The sequence below is a fragment of the Oncorhynchus tshawytscha genome, linkage group LG19 (assembly GCF_018296145.1).
Source record: "Oncorhynchus tshawytscha isolate Ot180627B linkage group LG19, Otsh_v2.0, whole genome shotgun sequence".
In the NCBI taxonomy this organism is placed as follows: domain Eukaryota; kingdom Metazoa; phylum Chordata; class Actinopteri; order Salmoniformes; family Salmonidae; genus Oncorhynchus; species Oncorhynchus tshawytscha.
In genome coordinates this window covers 10,346,124-10,369,250 of record NC_056447.1, presented here as the reverse complement: position 1 = coordinate 10,369,250, position 23,127 = coordinate 10,346,124, and the positions used below count along the sequence as shown (strand labels likewise).

At 41.3% G+C, this 23,127-nt stretch overlaps 1 protein-coding gene across 1 annotated transcript in view; it reads left to right on the top strand.

The window, feature by feature from the left end:
• The window catches only part of LOC112219200 (F-box only protein 40-like), a 36,585-nt gene that overhangs the window by 1,242 nt on the left and 12,216 nt on the right, over positions 1-23,127 (top strand). The window contains exons 2-3 of the mRNA XM_042301344.1: positions 19,641-19,683; positions 19,965-21,170. Of these exons, the coding sequence (XP_042157278.1) occupies positions 19,681-19,683; positions 19,965-21,170 (1,209 nt within the window). The 5' untranslated portion in view covers positions 19,641-19,680. The remainder of the gene's footprint in view (positions 1-19,640; positions 19,684-19,964; positions 21,171-23,127) is intronic.

Sequence of the window (23,127 nt, the reverse complement as noted above, 5' to 3'; positions counted from 1 at the left end):
AGTCTAACTGAAGTTGTAGTCTAGTCGAAGTCGTAGTCTAGTCGAAGTCGTAGTCTAGTCGAAGTCGTAGTCTAGTCGAAGTCTAGTTGAAGTCGTAGTCTAGTTGAAGTCGTAGTCTAGTTGAAGTTGTAGTCCAGTTGAAGTCGTAGTCCAGTTGAAGTCGTAGCCTAGTTGAAGTCGTAGCCTAGTTGAAGTCGTAGCCTAGTTGAAGTCGTAGTCTAGTTGAAGTCGTAGTCTAGTTGAAGTCGTAGTCTAGTTGAAGTTGTAGTCCAGTTGAAGTCGTAGTCCAGTTGAAGTCGTAGCCTAGTTGAAGTCGTAGCCTAGTTGAAGTCGTAGCCTAGTTGAAGTCGTAGTCTAGTTGAAGTTGTAGTCTAGTTGAAGTTATAGTCTAGTTTACCTGCTGCTGTTTTCCTTTTATTTCTCCTTTTTCTCCTGACAGTTCCCTTGTAGACACAATGATAGTTTGGTTTGGCTAGTGCATGTTAAAATGAGTTGTTCCCCTCCTCTTTCCCCCTCAATATTCCTGAACAACATCTGGGACCTCAACTGATAACTACATTCTCTATTCTCTGTTTTCTTGGAAAAGGGGGTTTAGAAATATTAGTGTTATGCCATTGGCATTTTTTTAAATGTCCTCCAAAAAATTGCACAAAGTTGTCAACAGTTTCACTTGAATCACAGAGAAAAATGTGTTATGATCTCTTCCTTCTGTTTAAATATTCAAGAAAGGTGTTGCTATCTTTTACAGTAAACAATAAAGGATTGTTGGGGGCTAACAGGCTAATATTACAATATTACATGTGTTTGTTGAAAAAGAAAAAAGGTAGACAGAATTAGAATTACAGATCATACAGTCTCATTGAAAGTGAGAAATGCAGCATTCCCTCATTAGAGATCTATCTTTTATCCAGTGCATTTGGAAAGTATTCAGACCCCTTGACATTTTCCACATTTTGTTACATTACATTCTTATTCTAAAATTGATTAAATTAAACATTTTCATCATCAATCTACATACAATACCCCATAATGACAAAGCAAAAACAGGTTTGTATACATTTTTGCAAATGTATGAAAAATGTAAAACAGAAATACCTTATTTACAGAAGTATTCAGACCCTTTGCTATGATCCTCCATCATTCTTCAATGAGAGAAGTCTGGAATCACCCAGACTCTTCCTGGAGCTGTCCGCCCGGATTGACTCTCTCTGACAGAGCTCCAGGGCTAGGCACTCCCCAAACTGCAGTTAGTTATGCTCTTCCACTTCCGTTTCCACATCTGCCCAATCACACCCTATCTCACTCTCATCTGACCTAAAAACATACTCCACGTCCTCGGTCTCGCGTCCTCTCTCTTTTACCTCTGAGGAGACGGTTCAGACCTCTAGGTGCTCCTGTTTTATCTCACACCTTTCGGGCCTGTGGCCTCCCATTTCTTCTTGAGCGGGTGCCGAAAGTGTCCATGAGGCGCTGCTTTTTGGTAAGAGGGAAGTTGTGGTAGATAAAGAGGAGCCAACCCTTCAGGGTGTAGGTATTCTGGCCCTGAACATCTCCACCCAGTTTCCAACTGTTCCTTACTATCCCATTTTTTGCACAACTGTACTCAGCCTGCATGCCATTGCAGGTCTGAGGGCATCATCTGAGTCAACATTAAAGGGGATACTGCGTTTCTGCTTGACCCCCCCATCTCTCCCCCAGTGCCTGTCATTCACCGTTCCAACACTGTATGACTTACTTAAATGACTATACCCACATATTGTACTAGGTACTCCCCTCTCATAGTATAAGCTACATTTATAGTCTGCTTGTGTCACTATTGTGGGTGTCTTATCCATGACATCCTCTGGAACCACATACACGTCTGAATATTCACTTTCCAAGAGCCTCCAGCCATCTATCCATCCTATGGGAGGTACTAATTATTTTCCCTAAATTTCCCTCTCTTCTCGTAACGTTTTGTAAAACAGGCCACCCAGTTTTCTAATGTGGCTTCTGCCACTGAGCCTGAACTAGGATCTCTGGTCAGTTACAGCCTATCCTGTGGTTTAACTGGGTTCCAGTTGAACTATCCTTCTTTCAATTCTACCATTAGATTAATCCATTGATCACAGTCAATTTTTTCATTCATTAACTTTCCTTTTACTGTTTCTGATCCTTTGTCCCATACTAAGATTAAGAGGCTTCTTTTCACAACAAATTACTTTAAGTTGCTTTTTCGATGACCAGGTATCTTTTACTCTGGCTGTCTTTAGACCAGTTACCTCAGGTCAATAAACTCAAAACTTAATTGTTATAGCCTGGACGTCTCTAATTGGATTTAATGAATTAAGACTCTGTTCCTAGTTTTAGTTCTTATACCTCTGCTTTTATTCTTTATTTCTCAGGGCCTTTTTAGTTCTTGTACCTTTTATTCTTTATTTCTCAGGGCCTTTTCAGTTCTTGTACCTTTTATTCTTTATTTTTCAGGGTCTTTTTAGTTCTTGTACCTTTTATTCTTTATTTCTCAGGGCCTTTTTAGTTTGGCGCCTCACCTTTATTCTACTAACCAATTACTTTAGGTTACTTTGTAGATTAGATCCATAGATCCACGTTAGGCGCCAAGAATGTCGAGGTGACTAGTATGGATCGTCTCCCTGATGATCCTACTAAATTCACTCACGCATGGGTAGTCCTGTGGATCTTCACTTGACCTCACAGGTTGGGTCAACTCTCCCCACACCTTGTCAGCCTGGATTATCCCATGGTATAAGCCTCTTTCCCGGTGAGGCGGTCTCCCTGTCGTGCTAGCCTAAATTGTGTTTAGCGCGTCAAGCTAAATTTTAACAACCGGGTTACCCCGCTTGGTCTAACCCTGCTTGCCACAGGGGTTACCTCACTCGTTACTACTGATTACACTTCACAGGTAGTTCGTGACAAGGTATACTATAAGTCAGCGGGGGCTATTCCAATATATAATGCTATTAAGCAATGCGATATTTAGTTATAGTACACTATGTACTATTTTAATACGTGGCACTGCTCTTACGACACTGCTGTCGCTGTACGTGGCATACTTGTTATAAGCGTGGCATAATCACAAACACTCCTACCAGTGGCTGGCCCTCCCTTCCTGACCGGACAACACCCTCACAAGTGAGTCACACTCGTTAAGTCCCAGGTATAGGGTTCCAACTAAATCATCTTTAGCTGAAAGCAGGGGTTCAGCACTTCGTATGGGTAGAGGACAAAGCTCTATAGGCTAGACTCCCAGTACTCCTTTGAGTGTGCCTTTAACACAGTTACCCTTAAGCTCCCCTTTGGTTGCCTGCTTGAGCTCACAATATGGTTTGGCAACGGGCCACCTTGAAGGTGAAGCCCCTTAGCCAACAGTCGTTATAATGTTCCTTTACTCCTTAGCGCTTTCTCAAACCAACACAATAACTGGTTAATGAAAACCAGTAAAACGTCTTATTTGATTCAGAGTGTTTAATAATCACATGTACTAGGAGCAGATTCATTTGATATGGTTCACAACTGATGGATTTGATTAATTATTAAAACGTGTCCCTTCCACCAGACGGTTGAGCTAACGTAGGCAAATGCGATTAGCATGAGGTTGTAAGTAACTAGAACATTTCCCAGGTCATAAACATATCAGATAGTCAGAAAGATTAAATTCTTGTTAATCTAACTGCACTGTCCAATTTACAGTAGCTATTACAGTGAAAGAACACAATGCTATTGTTTGAGGAAAGTGCACAATTTAAACTTCAACTAGACTAATAAACAAATTAGGCACATTTGGGCAGTCTTGACACAATTTTTGTACAGAAATGCAATGGTTGCAGTCAGTCTAACACTTTTCATACACTGCTGCCATCTAGTGCCCAAAATATAAATTGCACCCGGGCTGGAATAATACATTATGGCCTTTCTCTTGCATTTCATAGATGGTACAAAAAATACAAAACCGTTTGTTTTTTCTTTGTATTATCTTTTACCAAATCTATTGTGTTATATTCTCCTACATTCCTTTCATATTTCCACAAACTTCAAAGTGTTTCCTTTCAAATGGTACCACAAGTATTCATATCCTTGCTTCAGTGCCTGAGCTACAGGCAGTTAGATTTGGGCATGTCATTTTAGGTGAAAATTGAAAAACAAGGGGCGGATCCTTAAGAGTTTTTAAGCAAAGTTACATAATATACTGTCCCCTTTACACATTATGTTTAAGTAAAGTTACACAACACGTCATCTCCATTACAGTTGATGTCTAGACAAAGTAACACATTGTCTGCTTCACACTTGACGATGTGGTGGCATCTGCTTCAACGCCCACGTGCCATCTGGCAGCTCCACCAGCTCTAACCCAGGGCTTGAGTTCAACGGGGATGTCGCCATATAGAATTTACTTCCGCCCTCAGGCAGAGGAACATCTGTATACATACCATCCACAGCCGCCACTTCCTCCCTGCCATTAACTGGGCTGTTACGAACCCCTTTGGCCCTGCAGTCTAGGGGGGATGGAAACGAGACCTGTAACACATATCATGCAAAACAGTGAAAAGGAACAGTGAGAACTAATAACCACAGACAACTTAAATCTACCATTAAACACCATTGGTTTATTTTTAAACACACGGTAAAGGGGAGGGGGGCTGAGCTGGATACAAGGAAAGAAATAATAAATATCCAAAAACCTCTAAGCTAGTCTCACTTGCTTCAATAACCGCTAGCTACCTAACCAGTTCTAACTAGGGTTCTTAGACAATGTTTTCCTTAGGGCAATATATGCCCATGGGCGACTTGGCTTGGTATCCCCTTGTCCCACCAACAAACAAACAGTCATACACCACAACAATACATACTCACAGGATAACAGACAAATGTGACATGTAGGAGCAAAAACAAAAGAGAGATTGCTCAATCCAAAGAGAGAGGGATTGAGACAGAGAGAGTGAGTTTGGGAAAACAACTGAGTGGGTTTTTAAACCAAGGGAAAGGGGATGTGATTGGGTAAGGGGAAAGGAGCAGGTGTGTCTTCTGTCGAGACTGATTAGAGAATGATGATTGCCACCTGTGAGGAGGGGAGAAGGAGAGAAAAGAAATACATGCAGGACACCTGTATCCATAACATGGGCCATGCTGCTCCTCAGCAGATCCAGGCTGATCCTTTTCTTGTCCTTCTTCTTATGCTTCCTGTTTCAGTGTTAACAAAGTCCGGTCGGGGGACTGAAGGAGTCATCAGTTCACAATGACCAGCCTTTTTCACAATACCAGGCAAAAAAAACACTCCAAGACAAACCTTCATACAATAATGTCTACACACAACCTACATCATTGTCATCATATTAGATAATGTCAGAGTCAACATAGCTACTAGAACTAACGCGTTAGTAAACCCACAATCTAATCCATGTGTAGAATCACGTGTACGGCAAGTAGTTTAGCAGTTACAATGGCGGACCCGAAAGATTACCTTGAATTGGAAGTGTTGGATAGCCTTAGCCAGCTACCTAAAATAAATGTAACTCTTCTCTATTTGAGTCAGGTTGTTGAATAGGTTAATTAGCTGGATTAGCTAGCGTAAGTGAAACTGAACCTGAAAAAAATTATGCAACAAATGATCTCTCTCTCTGCTGCTTCTCCTTAATTTTTTTAAACTGTTCAACTATTGTTTTTTACTCTCTTTAAGTCAACTACCCACCACATTGTATGCACTGCAGTGCTAGCTAGCTGCAGCTTATGCTTTCAGTGCTAGATTCATTATCTGATCCTTTGATTGGATGGACAACATGTCAGTTCATGCTGTGATAAGTTGGAGGACATCCTCCGGAAGTTGTCATAACTACTGTGTAAGTCTACGGAAGGGGGTGAGAACCATCAGCCTCCTAGGTTAAGTATTGAAGTTGTTGTACCCAGAGGAGCGCAAAAAAAGTTGTCCTCCGGCTACATCATGGTGCTACCCTGTTGAGTCCTGTTGAGCCTGCTGTAGACCTTCATTGCAAAACAATGTGTTTTAATAAGTTATTTGGTGACATTTAGTATAGTTTGATCTACAAAAGGATAACTTTTAAAAGTTTCACTATTCGTATTTTTATGAAATTCACTGATAAGGATAGTCCTCCACTTCCTGTTCTCAGGAGCCTACACTGACTGAGACATTGAGGAGCTGAGGGGATGATACTTGTTATGTATGGTACAATGGGCTGTATGTCGTACTGTACGTTGTTATGGTTTCCGACAGTGTGCTGCTTTACATATGAATGGGTTTTCAGAATTAGTGGCACATGTCATAAAACTTCAGAGTGATGTACAATATTAAACTGTGCAGATGTGTGTTCTTCTACAACTAAGCTAGTTACACTGGTTCCTCAATTAAATGTTCCTTAATTAAATATTTGGAGCTTATGCCGCTGTCAAGGTTCAGGAGTAGACTCAGATGCAAACAGTTTCGAAGTAACAAAAGTTTATTACAAAAACAAGGGGGGCAGGCAAACGACAGGTCAAAGGCAGGCAGAGATCAGTAATCCAGAGCAGAGTCCAAAAGGTACAGAATGGCAGGCAGCCTCAGGGTCAGGGCAGGCAGAGGTCAATAATCCAGGGTGGTGTGACAAGGTACAGAATGCTACGCAGGCTCAAGATCGGGCAGGCAGAATGGTCAAAACTGGGAAAAATAGAAAACAGGAACTAGAGAAAGGCAGGAGCACGGGAAAAACGCTGGTAGGCTTGACAAAACAAAATGAACTGGCAAAAGACAAACAGAGAACACAGGTATAAATACACTGGGGATAATGAGGAAGATGGGCGACACCTGGAGGGGGTAGAGACAAGCACAAAGACAGGTGAAACAGATCAGGGTGCGACCGTTTGAGTTTGATGGTGGCACATTGTAGTAAATTGCATGATTCTGTCATTGCACCACACAATCAAAAGGGGAAGTTGCTGATCTATCGGTAGTCTAAACTGTGGCACAAATTGACTATCTTTTCATAAATTCATGGAGGTGTGAATGTTTCAGTCCGGTTTTGTGAGTGTAATTTCCCATTGTAATACTTCTGACAGCCAAATTTCTAACTCCACCCATCATTTATTTTACTTTACAACATTCCCAGAATGCATGGATTATTATAACCTAATGAAAAACAAACCTGGTAATATCATTTAATTTACTGCAGGCCTAAGACATATGGGTTTAACCTTCAGAATGAATGATTATATTGAAGATCGAAGCCGCCTCAATGACTTCCGAGAGCCAATCCATTACCCAACAAAATAATATACCTAATTGTTTTTATGACCACAAATACCAGGCTATTATTCCTCTTTTCCTGCATTAATTAATTTGTCTGCTTGTCTATTTAACATTTGGATAAAAATAATACATGCCATGAATTGAGAACAGATATCTTTTTTTCACAATGCAATTTGTGCTACAGTTTGACAACTCAAATCACTTTAAAAAGCCTTCTAATATTAGACAACAAATAAATATACTAAAACAATAACTTTAAAAAAAGGTCCATTCATCACTATATTTCTTCAAATTACTGTGCAGGACAAGGATGTCATTCAAATTGCCTGGTTGCAGGCTCGCAGCTGGCTTCTCCCTGAAACCACACATCCATCTGAAGGTGACTCTTTATCCACCATGTCTGGTCCCAGGCTCGCAGCTGGCTTCTCCCTGAAACCACACATCCATCTGAAGGTGACTCTTTATCCACCATGTCTGGTCCCAGGCTCGCAGCTGGCTTCTCCCTGAAACCACACATCCATCTGAAGGTGACTCTTTATCCACCATGTCTGGTCCCAGGCTGACAGCTGGCTTCTCCCTGAAACCAAAGATCCATCTAAAGGTGATGCTTTATCCATGCCTCCCAGGCTGACAGGTGAGGTGATGCTTTATCCACCATGCCTGGTCCCAGGCTCGCAGCTGGCTTCTCCCTGAAACCACACATCCATCTGAAGGTGACTCTTTATCCACCATGTCTGGTCCCAGGCTCGCAGCTGGCTTCCACATCCATCTGAAGGTGATCCATTGTGCCTGGTCCCAGGCTTATCCATCCATCTGAAGGTGACTCTTTATCCATTGTGTCTGGTCCCAGGCTGACAGCTGGCTTCTACCTGAAACCACACATCCATCTGAAGGTGATGCTTTATCCACCGTGTCTGGTCCCAGGCTGACAGCTGGCTTCTCTCTGAAACCACACATCCATCTGAAGGTGACTCTTTATCCACCGTGTCTGGTCCCAGGCTGACAGCTGGCTTCTCCCTGAAACCACACATCCATCTGAAGGTGACTCTTTATCCACCGTGTCTGGTCCCAGGCTGACAGCTGGCTTCTACCTGAAACCACACATCCATCTGAAGGTGATGCTTTATCCACCGTGTCTGGTCCCAGGCTGACAGCTGGCTTCTCTCTGAAACCACACATCCATCTGAAGGTGACTCTTTATCCACCATGTCTGGTCCCAGGCTCACAGCTGGCTTCTCTCTGAAACCACACATCCATCTGAAGGTGACTCTCTTGCATCTGATACTTAAGTACTCTAAAGTTTTACATTTCTAACTCAATATCACAGACGAGATTTTCCCTAAGGAAAAATGCATCCACCCGTAGAAATATATTTATTTATTATAATCCACATTATAATTCAAATGAAATTAGCTGTAGTGAGAGGAGAGACTGCATGCTATAGACAATCAGAAAGAATGTGTCTAACGTACATTATAATATAACTTATTTTGAACAAACGCCAGGAATGACTGAGCCCTATGCTGTTTCTGCTTCTGTTGCCTATTTGAGTTTTTGTTTAATATCCTACTGATTCTGTGATTACCAAGCCTCATACAATCGCAAAATGTTGGATCAAGCAATTTCACAAATCCGTCTGTTTTTAAACTTTGTTATGCTGTATTAAAGACTTTACAATTTGTTTTCATTAGAACAGACTCGGCGGTATTACTTATACTTTATTTAGTATTGTTTAAACTGTTCCATATCTCTTGTGCTTTTGACAATGATTTTAAATGAGGCCTAATTCACATGACATGCCTAAATACTTATATCCACTAAGCTAATAAATAATCACATTTTTCCTTTTGATTATGTTATTTTAATTTATTACTTTGGAATACATGCAAAAGCGATTTGGAGTTGTTGAACAAGAGTGACAAAATGTATTATAATTCCATTTGAATTAACTGAATGATAAGGATGAAGAAGAAGAGTGTGACTGAATTTAGAACAAAAACTTTTATTTTGTTTCTACTTTGTCAGAAAAAGCTGTAACATGTAGCCGTAGCTTATGACTTACTAAACCTTACACTTACACTGTAAGGTTTTTATTGTTGTAGCCACCATTTGCCTTTGACAGCTTTGCACACTCTTGGCATTATCTCAACTAGCTTCACCTGGAAGGCTTTTCCAACAGTCTTGAAGGAGTTCCCACATATGCTGAACACTTGTTGGCTGCTTCTCCTTCACGCTGCGGTCCAACTCATCCCAAACCATCTCAAATGGGTTGAGGTTGGGTGAATGTGGAGGCCAGGTCATATGATGCAGCACTCCATCACTCTCCTTCTTTGTCAAATAGCCCTTATACAACCTGGAGGTATGTTGGGTCATTGTCCTGTTGAAAAACAAATGATAGTTCCACTAAACGCAAGCCAGATGTTTTGGCGTATCGCTAGAGAATGCTTTGGTAGCCATGCTGGTTAAGTGTGCCTTGAATTCTATATAAATCACAGACAGTGTCATCAGCAAAGCACCCCCACACCATCACACCTCCTCCTCCATGCTTCACGGTGGGAACTACACATGCAGAGATCATCCATTCACCTACTCTGCATCACAAAGACACGGCAGTTGTAACCAAAAATCTCAAATTTGGACTCATCAGACGAAAGGACAGATTTCCACCGGTTTACTTTCCATTGCTCGTGTTTCTTGGCCCAAGAAAGTCTCTTTTCATTATTGGTGTCCTTTAGTAGTGATTTCTTTGCAGAAATTCGACCATGAAGGCCTGATTTACGTGGTCTCCTCTGAACAGTTGATGTTGAGATGTGTCTGTTACTTGAACTCTGTGAAGCATTTATTTGGGCTGCAATTTCTGAGGCTGGTAACTTTAATTAATGTATCATCTACAGCTGACATAACTCTGGGTCATCCTCTGTGGCGGTCGTCATGAGAGCCAGTTTCATCATAGCACTTGACGGTTTTTGTGACTGCACTTAAAATAAACTTTCAAAGTTCTTGAAATGTTCCATATTGACTGACTTTAATGTCTTTGCTTATTTGAGCTGTTCTTTTAAAAAAAAATTTTTTTAACGAATCAGTTGGATGGGCATTTGATTTCCACGGGAGTGCACGTTTCTTTCATCGGACCTCCTATTTGTGCACGTGCTTGTGCCGGCACAATTCTTTTAATGGGTAAAGACCATAAGCAGCGTCAGAGTTGCAAGTTTGGGGAAGATTGCAATTTATCCTACCATTTCTACTGATCTGCATGCCAGTTATGATAATTTTTAAATGATGCATTATCGTGGACACAGTTTCATTTCAATAATAACTTTTTTGTTTCTCAAAATCATTTTTTATGTATTAAAAAAAAATTGATCAGAAATACAGTGTAGACATTGTTAGTGTTGTAAATGACTATTGTAGCTGGAAACGGCAGAATTTTTATGGAATATCTACATAGGCGTACAGAGGCCCATTATCAGCAACCATCACTCCTGTGTTCCAATGGCGCGTTGTGTTAGCTAATCCAATCCAAGTTTATAATTTTAAAAGGCTAATTGATAATTAGAAAACCCTTTTGAAATGATGTTAGCACAGCTGAAAACTTTTGTTCTTTAACTAGGCAAGTCAGTTAAGAACAAATTCTTAGTTTCAATGACTGCCTAGGAACAGTGGGTTAACTGCATTGTTCAGGGGCAGAACAAACGATTTTTACCTTGTCAGCTTGGGGATTTGATCTTATAACCTTTCAGTTACTAGTCTAATGCTCTAACCACTAGGCTACCTGCCACCCCGTTCTGAATAATGAAGCAATAAAACTGGCCTTTTTTAGACTAGATGAGTATCTGGAGCATCATCATTTGTGGGTTCGATTACAGGCTCAAAATAGTCATTTACAACATTAACAATATCTACACTGTATTTCTGATCAATTTGATGTTATTTTAATGGACAAAAATGTTGCATCTCTTTCAAAAACAAGGACATTTTTAAGTGACCCTAAACTTTTGAACAGTAGTGTAAGTGTTCACACCCCTCTGTCAATACTTTGTAGAAGCACCTTTGGCAGCGATTGAGTCTTTCTGGGTAAGTCTCTAAGAGCTTTCAACACCTGGATGTGCAACATTTGTCCATTATTATTTTTAGATTTTGAAGTAGATTGACGTCAAAACTGTAACACGGCCACTCAGGAACATTCACTATCTTCTTGGTAAGTAACTCCAGTGTAGATTTGGCCTTGTGTTTTAGGTTGTTGTCCTGCTGAAAGGTGAATTAATCTCAGTGTCTTGTGGAAAGCAGACTGAACCAAGTTTTCCTCTAGGATATTGCTTGTGATTAGCTCCCTTCTGTTTCTTTTTTATTCTGAAAAACTCCCCAGTCCTTAATGATTACAAGGATACTGTCACACCCTGACCATAGTTTGCTTTGTATGTTTCTATGTTTTGTTTGGTCAGGGTGTGATCTGAGTGGGCATTCTATGTTGTGTGTCTAGTTTGACTGTTTCTGTGTTTGGCCTGATATGGTTCTCAATCAGAGGCAGGTGTTAGTCATTGTCTCTGATTGGGAACCATATTTAGGTAGCCTGTTTGGTGTTGGGTTTTGTGGGTGATTGTCTCCTGTGTCAGTGTTTGTACCACACGGGACTGGTTTCGGGTTTTCACATTTATTGTTTTGTAGTTTGTTCATGTATAGTTTTTCTTATTAAAAAAACATGAACTTCAACCACGCTGCGTATTGGTCCGCCTCTCCTTCGACGGAAAAATCCCGTTACAGATACCCATAACATTTGTATTTGTATTTATTATGGATCCACAATATCTAGTGCAAAAGCAGCAGCTACTCTACCTGGAGTCTAGCAAAATTAAGGCAGCTATACATTTTAAACACATTACAATACATTCATAACAGATTTCACAACGTAAGTGTGAGCCCTCAGACCCCTACTCTACTACCACATACAGTGGGGCAAAAAAGTTTTTAGTCAGCCACCAATTGTGCAAGTTCTCCCACTTAAAAAGATGAGAGAGGCCTGTAATTTTCATCATAGGTACACTTCAACTATGACAGACAAAATGAGAAAGAAAATCCAGAAAATCACGTTGTAGGATTTTTAATGAATTTTTTTGCAAATTATTGTGGAAAATAAGTATTTGGTCAATAACAAGTTTATCTCAATACTTTGTTATATACCCTTTGTTGGCAATGACAGAGGTCAAATGTTTTCTGTAAGTCTTCACAAGGTTTTCACACACTGTTGCTGGTATTTTGGCCCATTCCTCCATGCAGATCACCTCTAGAGCAGTGATGTTTTGGGGCTGTTGCTGTGCAACACGGACCTTCAACTCTCTCCAAAGATTTTCTATGGGGTTGAGATCTGGAGACTGGCTAGGCCACTCCAGGACCTTGAAATGCTTCTTACGAAGCCACTCCTTCATTGCCCGGGCGGTGTGTTTGGGATCATCGTCATGCTGAAAGACCCAGCCATGTTTCATCTTCAATGGCCTTGCTGATGGAAGGAGGTTTTCCACTCAATCTCACGATACATGGCCCCATTCATTCTTTCCTTTACACGGATCAGTCATTCCTGGTCCCTTTGCAGAAAAACAGCCACAAAGCATGATGTTTCCACCCCCATGCGTCACAGTAGGTATTGTGTTCTTTGGATGCAACTCAGCATTCTTTGTCCTCCAAACACGATGAGTTGAGTTTTTACCAAAAAGTTATATTTTGGTTTCATCTGACCATATGACATTCTCCCAATCCTCTTCTGAATCATCCAAATGCTCTCTAGCAAACTTCAGACGGGCCTGGACATGTACTGGTTTAAGCAGGGGGATACGTCTGGCACTGCAGGTTTTGAGTCCCTGGCGGCGTAGTGTGTTACTGATGGTAGGCTTTGTTACTTTGGTCCCAGCTCTCTGCAGGTCATTCACTAGGTCCCCCCGTGTGGTTCTGGGATTTTTGCTCACCGTTCTTAAGATCATTTTGACCCCACGGGGTGAGATCTTGCGTGGAGCCCCAGATCGAGGGAGATTATCAGTGGTCTTGTTATATCCTTCCTGTTTGGCCCTGTCCGGGGGTGTCCTCGGATGGGGCCACAGTGTCTCCTGACCCCTCCTGTCTCAGCCTACAGTATTTATGCTGCAGTAGTTTATGTGTCGGGGGGCTAGGGTCAGTTTGTTATATCTGGAGTACTTCTCCTGTCCTATTTGGTGTCCTGTGTGAATTTAAATGTGCTCTCTCTAATTCTCTCTTTCTTTCTCTCTCTCGGAGGACCTGAGCCCTAGGACCATGCCTCAGGACTACCTGACATGATGACTCCTTGCTGTTCCCAGTCCACCTGGCCGTGCTGCTGCTCCAGTTTCAACTGTTCTGCCTTATTATTATTGGAACATGCTGGTCATTTATGAACATTTGAACATCTTGACCATGTTCTGTTATAATCTCCACCCGGCACAGCCAGAAGAGGACTGGCCACCCCACATAGGAAGAAACCTAGAGAGGAACCAGGCTATGTTTTGGCCTTTCTAGGGAGTTTCTCCTAGCCACCATGCTTCTACACCTGCATTGCTTGCTGTTTGGGGTTTTAGGCTGGGTTTCTGTACAGCACTTTGAGATATCAGCTGATGTACGAAGGGCTATATAAATAAATTTGATTTGATTTGTATGTCTTCCATTTCCTAATAATTGCTCCCACAGTTGATTTATTCAAACCAAGCTGCTAACCTATTGCAGATTCAGTCTTCCCAGCCTGGTGCAGGTCTACAATTTTGTTTCTGGTGTCCTGTGACAGCTCTTTGGTCTTGGCCATAGTGGAGTTTGGAGTGTGACTGTTTGAGGTTGTGGACAGGTGTCTTTTATACTGATAACAAGTTCAAACAGGTACCATTAATACAGGTAACGAGTGGAGGACAGAGGAGCCTCTTAAAGAAGTACTTACAGGTCTGTGAGAGCCAGAAATCTTGCTTGTTTGTAGGTGAACAAATACTTATTTTCCACCATAATTTGCAAATAAGTTAATTAAAAATCCTACAATGTGATTTTCTGGATTTTTTTTCTAATTTTGTCTGTCATAGTTGAAGTGTACCTATGATGAAAATTACAGGCCTCTCATCTTTTTAAGTGGGAGAACTTGCACAATTGGTGGCTGCAAATACTTTTTTGCCCCACTGTATATGCAGTATATCTTGTGTGTGTATAGTGTGAACTGTATGTTATTGTGTGTTTGCATGCATGTGTCTACGTTTGTGTTGCTTCACAGTCCCTGCTGTTCCATAAGGTGTACTTTTATCTGTTTTTTAAATCAAATTTTACTGCTTGCATCAGTTACTTGATGTGGAATAGAGTTCCATGTAGTCACGACTCTATATAGTACTGTCCGCCTCCCATAGTCTGTTCTGGACTTGGGGACTGTGAAGAGACCTCTGGTGGCATGTCTTGTGGGGTATGGATGGGTGTCATAGCTGTGTGCCAGTAATTCAAACAGACAGCTTGGTGCATTCAACATGTCAATACCTCTCACAAGTAGAAATTGTGATGAAGTCAATCTCTCCTCAACTTTGGGGCAGGAGAGATTGACATGCATATTATTAATGCTAGCTCTCTGTGGACAACCAAGGGCTGCGCTGCCCTGTTCTGAGCTAATTGCAATTTTCCTTATTCCCTCTTTGTGGCACCTGACTACATGACTGAACAGTAGTCCAGGTGTGACAAAACTAGGGCCTGTAGGACCTGCCTTGTTGATAGTGCTATTTATAATGCAGACTACTGTTCAGGCTACTGTTGTATCAATATGTTTTGACCATGACCGTTTACAATCCAGGGTTACTCCAAGCAGTTTAGTCTCCTCAACTTGCTCAATTTCCACATCATTCATTACAAGATTTAGTTGAGGTTTAGGGTTTAGTGAATGATTTGTCCCAAATACAAGTATTTTAGTTTTGAAATATTTAAGACTAACTAATTCCTTGCCAGCCATTCTGAAACTAACTGCATCTCTTTGTTAAGGGTTGCCGTCATTTCAGTCGCGGTGGTAGCTGACGTGTATAGTGTGTTGAGTCATCCGCATACATAGACACATTGGCTTTGCTTTACTTGAAAAAAGTAATGGTCCTAGACAGCTATCCTGGGGCATTCCAGATTCTACCTGGATTTTGTTGGAGAGGCTTCCGTTATAGATAACACCCTCTGTGTTCTTTTTAGACAGGTAACTCTTTCCATAATATATCAGGGGGTGTAAAACCATAACACATACGTTTTTTTCCAGCAACAGACTATGATCGATAATTTCTAAAGCCGCACTAAAGGCTAACAAAACACCCCCCAGAATAATTTTATCATCAATTTCTCTCAGTCAATCGCCTGTTACTTGTGTAAGTGCTGTGCTTGTTGAATGTCCTTCTCTAGAAGTGTGCTGTAAAATAGCATTTTATCTAGTCAAACACATTTTTTTCCCAGAAGTTTACTAAGGGTTGGTTACAGGCTGATTGTTCGGCCATTTGAGCCAGTAAAGGGGGCTTTACTATTCTTAGGTAGGGGAATAACTTTTGCATCCATCCAGGTCTGAGGACACTCTAGAAAGTATTCTTAGATTTAAGATAATGCAAATAGAAGTGGCAATATCGTCTGCTATTATCCTCAGTAATTTTCCATCCAAGTTGTCAGACCCTGGTGGCTTGTCATTCTTGATAGACAACAATAATTTTACTTACTTTACAGAATTCAAAATTACAATGCTTGTCTTTCATAATTTGGTCAGATATACTTGGATGAGTAGTGTCAGCTTTCGTTTCTGGCATGTCATGCCTAAGTTTCCTAATCTTGCTAATGAAAGAATCATTAAAATAGGTGGTAATATCAGTGGGTTTTGTGACGAATGAGCCAGCTGACTTATGATGGAGCTGAGTTTGCCTTTTTCATTTAAGGTGCTCCAAAGATTTGTACTATCATTCTCTATGTCATTTATATTTGTTTCGCAGTGTAGCGCTTCTTTTTATTCAGTTTTGTCACATGATTTCTCAATTTGTAGTACATTTTCCAATTGGTTGTACAGCCAGACCTATTTGCCATCTCTTTTGCCTCATCCCTCTCAACCATTCACTTTTTCAATTCATCATCAATCCACATGGATATAACAGTTTTTACCATAATTTTCTTAATGGGTGAATGCACAATAGTAACTGGGATTGGCAATTTCATAGATGTGTCAAGTGTAGTATCTGGTTGCTCGTCATTACACACCACGGACCAACATAGGAATCAATACAAAACTTTTTGTTTGAACTCTTAAAACCTCTCTAGAGTATGTGGGACACTAGCATCCCATCTGGCCAACATCCAGTGAGATTGCAGAGCGCCAAATTCAAATACAGAAATGCTCATTATAAAAATTCAGAAAACAAAACATATTTTACATAGGTTTAAAGATTAACTTCTTGTTAAACCAACCACAGTGTCATATTTATAAAATGCTTTTCGGCAAAAGCATACCTGGCCCAGAACATACCTAGCCAAGAACATAGCCCAGTTGACAAATTATTACAAACAGTAACCAGCCAAGCAGAAGCGTTACAAAACTCAGAAATAGAGAAAAAATGTATCCCTTACCTTTAATGATCTTCATATAGTGGCAATCAGAAGACATTCATTTACTCAATAAATGTTCCTTTTGTTCGATGAAGTCTCTTTATATCCAAAAACCTCTGTTTTGTTAGCGCGTTTTCTTCAGTAATCCACAGGCTCAAACGCAGTCAAAACAATCAGACCAAAAAATCCAAATTGTATCCGTAAAGTTTATAGAAACATGTCAAACGATGTTTATATTCAACCTCAGGTTGTTTTTTAGCCTAAATGATCTATAATATTTCAACCGGACAATAACGTTGTCAATATAAAAGGTAAACAAGAAATGCACATGCGCATGAAAAAGCTCTGCGACACGGTAGGGTCCACTCGTTCAGATTGGTCTTACTCCCTCATTTATAAGAATACAAGCCTGAAACGATTTCTAAAGACTGTTGACATCTAGTGGAAGGCAAAGGAACTGCAAATGGAGTCCTAAGTCAATGGATACTGTAATGGCATTGAATAGAAAACTACAAAAACCAACAAAAAAAACGACTTCCTGAATGGATTTTTCTCAGGTTTTCGCCTGCTAAATCAGTTATGTTATACTACCCGACACTATTTTAGCAGTTTTGGAAACTTTAGAGTGTTTTCTATCCAAATCTACCAGTTGTATGCATATCATATCTTCTGGGCCCGAGTAGCAGGCCGTTTAATTTGGGCATGCTTTTCATCCAAAATTCCGAATGCTGCCCCCTACCCTAGAGAAGTTAAGTACTATACTAGGTTTCCTAGATATGGCTACTATATTGTGATCACTACATCCAATGGATTTTGATACTGCTTTCAAACTAATTTCTGCAGTATTAGTAAAGATATGATCAATACATGTTGATGATTTCATTTCTGTGCTGTTTGTAAATACCCTGGTAGTTTGATTGATAACCTGAACCAGGTTGGAGGCACTAGTTACAGTTTGAAGCTTTTTCTTTTTTGAGTGGGCAGCCTGATGGAAGCCAGTCAATATTTAAATCACCCAGAAATTATACGTCTCTATTGATATCACATAGATTATCAAGCATTTCACACATGTTATCCAGATACTGACTGTTAGCACCTGGTGATCTATAGCAGCTTCCCACCAGAATGGGCATTATGTGAGGCAGATGAACCTGTAGCCATATTACTTCAACAGCATTTAACATGAGATCCTCTCTAAGCTTTACAGGAATGTGGTTCTGAATATAGACCACAGCACCGCCCTCGTATGGCATTTCTATCTTTTCTGTAGATCTTATAACCATATATTGCTACCACTGTACGATCAAATGTATTATCTAAGTGAGTTTCAGAACATGGATTTCATCTGTTACTAGAAATGATTGATTTCATGAACCTTGTTTCTTAAGCAACATATGTTAATGTGGGCTATTTCTAACACTTTTCTGGGATGCTTGATTGTTTTTCTTGCTTTACTGGGAAGATTATCAGAGGTAAACATGCTCGTGTTATTTTTTATTTGTGCAGGGTGAGCTGCACACAGTGGACTTCCTGCTAGGACACACCACCTTAGTGTTAACAGTATAATTCTGGTTCATAGGCATATATTACTGCATACAATAGCTGTAGGTTCAGCAGAGACATTCAGAGCAGTAAGAGGGACATAAATTAGGTTACTTACATTGTGTCTATCATTTGAACGGTGTTTACTCTGACACATTGGTGCAGCTGGGCGGGTGATCAGAAGCGCAGTTTGGCGGGTCATGTTTCGGAGGATGCATGACTCGACCTTTGCCTCTCCCCTGCCCGTTGGGGAGTTGCAGCAATGAGACAAGATCGAAATTGGAGAGAAAGGGGAGAAGAATAAACAATATTCTACAACTTGATTGGAGTCCACCTGTGGTAAATTCAATTGATTGGACATGATTTGGAAAGGCACACACCTGTCTAGATAAGGTCCCATAGTTGACAATGCATGTCAGAGCAAAAACTAAGCCATGAGGTCAAAATAATTTTCCGTTGAGCTCCAAGACAAGATTGTGTTGAGGCACAGATCGAGGGAAAGGTACCAAAACATTTCGGTAGCATTGATGGTCCCCAAGAACACATTGGAACTACCAAGACTCTTCCTTGAGCTGGCCGTCCAGCCAATCGGAGCAATCGGGGGAGAAGGGCCTGGTCAGGGAGCTGACCAAGAACCCGATGGTTCTGTGACCAACAAATCCATAGATTAGGACCTAATGAATTTATTTCATTTGAATGATTTCCTCAACTATAAGTCAGTAAAATCTTTGAAATGGTTGCATGTTGCGTTTGTATTTCTGTTCATTGTATTTTAAACATGTTTTTACTTGTTACGTTGATAGAAAGTGAGGGAACAGGAAAGACAAGAGAAAACATGGACTACATTCCGATTCTCTACCTTACCCAGAATAGATAATAGATAAGGGTAGATAATAAGAACACAGACATTGTGTCAAATAGGTAGTGGGACAGATTCGTCCCAACGCCATGGCCAACACCATACACTACCACCCGTGCAGGTGGTGGGACTAACCACTCGACCACCCCCAGGCCTCTAGCTGACAATATCTATTCTTGTTTTATGGTTGTGTACATAGAGGGAGGAGGGCACAACATTGACTATATTATGACAGTATGATTACATTTCTTTATGGCCGATTAATGACAGATTACATGCAAACAATGTTAATGTGATTCCCATGATAGTCTGATCAGAGGATTGTCTGTGTTATATCTGTCCTGTTATTGTTTGTTGTTATTACCTCTACCTTTAGGGAGGTTGACACAAAACAACTTTATTGTCTAATCATATAAATTATTTGTTTTTCAGGATATTCACCAATTATTTGACACACTGAAGTTCTGTGAATATGGTAAGTTCAAAATTACTTTGAACTCAAAATTAATCATATTTCAATAGCTATTGAAACCAAATAACGACAATCATAAAATGGGAAATTATTAAAACAGAGTTTATGTTTTTCATTGAGAGTAGTTTTGACTCTTTGCCTATGTTCTTTGCCTATGACTATCTCTCTCTTGCTTTGTCCCTCGCTCCCTTCCTCCCTCTTTCCCTCTCTCTGTTTTTCTCGCTCTCTCACTCACTCTCATTCCCTCTACCTCCCTCTCAACCTGTGTCTTGCCCTCCCCTAAGGTTCGTCCTTCCCGCCCCAGCGGTCACCGCCACTGTGACAGCTGTTTCAGCCAGTGCTGCAAGGCCCCTGTGGAGATCTCGGTGTCATGTGTGCTCATCCCCTGCCGCCTACAGTGTGGCGCCCTCTTTCACCTGTGCAAAGAGGAGGAGCATGCACTACTCTGCCCCAATGAGAGGGTGCCGTGCTTAAACGCGGGCTTCGGCTGTCCAATCAGCATGCCCCGTTCCTGGCTGGCGGCCCACCTGCAGGTCTGTCCAGCCAGCGTGGTGTGCTGCTCCATGGAGTGGAACCGCTGGCCAGCCGAGGACGCCCAGTCACACACACATTCGGCCCTGCAGGATAACCTAGTGAAGGAAGAGGAGAAGGGGGGAGGACACAGTGAGGCGCTGGACCTGGCCATGGCTCTGAGAGATCAGCACCATTTGTTCCACTCCCTGAAGATGAAGAATCTCTTCCCTGAGCTGATTGAGAGGGTGGAAGTGGAGGAGAGGGAAGAGCAGAGGAGAAGGGAGGGGAGGAGGAGGGAGAAGGAAGAGAAGGAGAGGGAGGCCCTGGAGGCACAGGGAGTGGATGGAGGATGCTCTTTCCCTAACAGGGTTGGCTGTGTGTCTCCTGCTAATCGAGGATGGTATGGACCCCTACCTGAGGATATTCAGGAGGCGGTTAGGGAGAGGGACAGAGAGAGGGGGGAGGAGAGAGAGCTGACCCAGGAGGAGAGGGAGGAGCTGGCCAGGGGAAGGGTGGTAGGATCAGAGGGCCCGGTGGCCTACGTCTGGGAGCGCATGTTTAACATGGAGAGGGGAGGCTGCATGATAGCTGAGGCTAACCAAGAGGCAGGGGCAAGGGGCAGAGGTCAGGGTCAAGCATCAGGAGTTAGAGGTCAAGAGATGGAGTCACATCAATCACAGACCCTGACCACCACAGGGACACACGCACTTAATGACACACACACACACACAGACAAACGCCCCAACCCCCAGTGTGTGGCCTGTCTGGCCGGCACTAAGAAGAAACAGATGTATTACTACAGCCAGCTGGAGCCCATGAAAATCAACACAGTGAGGACCTTTAAGATTCCCACCAGCTTCACGGCCAAACACACACGCATCAGGAACCCAGGACACCGGAAGAGGGTGGATACGGCCGTGGACACCAGCGACCTGGGGGTGGAGCCACAGGACATGCCTATCTGGGAGGAGGTGCAGGTGAGAGTTCAAGGTGAACTCTTTGGATATCTCCAGTCAAAGTAGTTGCAGACCAATAGTCTCCCATTATAGTTCATTAGTCTCCTATTAGCATCAATTCATGCCTAACTGAAAATTTGCCGCACCTATTTAGAGTAATTCCTTTCCTAGAGCGGAAATTCTCATTTAAGCTAATACATATTCAGGAATTGGGGGTGTGAGCGTTGTGGTGATTTCCATGTGTAGCAGAAAAATAATGACAAATAACATACTGACTGACAGCTGTCAGAGTAACTAGCTAGTATGCTAACCTTAGCTGGCCAATGAAAGTTATGTGAGCACTATTTCAGTTAAGACGGTTGAAAATAATTATTTCTTAAAAAGACTACCAGCCTACCTGTCAAGAAATGAGTCTCAGCTAAACCATGCCTAAACAAGCTGTTGACATGTTGACGTTTGTCTGACTCTTCCCATTTGATAATTCCAGTGAAACTGTGTCATATTCCAGATGTCATTAAGCAAGCTATATATCAGTGCATTATCTAAATTGCGGCTGTGATTATGCCATAGAAATAGAAAGAATATAAGCTCTGGTAATATGGATAGCATAACTATTGAGACAATGGGCGAGTTCGTTTTGCATGTACCGGTGCCCCGGGTGGGTGGAGATTTCTCTTTAGGATCATTGGAATGGTTGAAAATAGGGAGGTGCAAAAACATTAGTTTACACCCCTTATTTTAATTTGCTCCATGGCTCAGGCAGCCAAGTGCAGGCTACAGCAAAGGAAGCGAGAGCCCACTTGCTGTTTTTCTCTGGATCAATTAAAGTCAATGAACTAAGTAGACCAGACCCATCTGCTATTGCATTTGAGTCTATGGGAGACCCACACCATTAACACTAGAACCACTGGGCCTTGAGGGACTGTAGAATTCTAACAGTGTAATTCATATATTTCATATATGCTATTGGTAAAATAACAATTTTGTTGTTTTCATGAAGGTTTTAGGAAGCATTAAAATAAGATTTATTTTCTAATTTCAAATAACAAAATAGCATTTTCAATAGTTTATGTTACTGTAGAGTATACAGTGCCAGTAAAAAGTTTGGACACACCTACTCATTCAAGGGTTTTTCTTTATTTTTTACTATTTTCTACATTGTAGAATAATAGTAAAGACATCAAAACTATGACATAACAAATATGGAATCATGTAGTAACCAAAAAAAGTGTTCATATTTTATATTTGCGATTCTTCAAAGTACCATTCCTTTGCCTTGTTGACAGCTTTGCAAACTCTTGGCATTCTCTCAACCAGCTTCATGAGGTCATCACCTGGAATGCATTTAAATTAGCAGGTGTGGCTTCTTAAAAGTTCATTTGTGGAATTTCTTTCCTTCTTAATGCATTTGAGCCAATCAGTTGTGTTGAGACAAGATAGTGGTGGTATATAGAAGATCGTCCAATTTGGGAAAAGACCAAGTCCATATTATGGCAAGAACAGCTCAAAGAAGCAAAAAGAAACAACAGTCCATCATTACGTTAAGTCAATACGGAACATTTCAAGGATTTTGAAAGTTTCTTCAAGTGCAGTCGCAAAAACCATCATTCGCTATAATGAAACTGGCTCTCATCAGGGCCGCCACAGGAAAGAAAGACCCAGAGTTACCTCTGCTGCAGAGGATAAGTTCATTAGAGTTACCAGCCTCAGAAATTGCAGCCCAAATAAATGCTTCACAGAGTTCAAGTAACAGACACATCAGTTGTTTTTTTACGGCTAAAAGCAATAAGAATTGGTCGTCTAGAACGTCTGAAACAGAGAGTAAAAGGAGGTTCCTGGGGGCAATAAAATAGCTTCAAGGTATAATGTACAGACAAAGGTATGGTAGGATGTGAATACAGTGGAGGTAATCCTAGGTATTGAGTGATGAAGAGAGAGATATTGTCTCTAGAAACATCATTGAAACCAGGAGATGTCA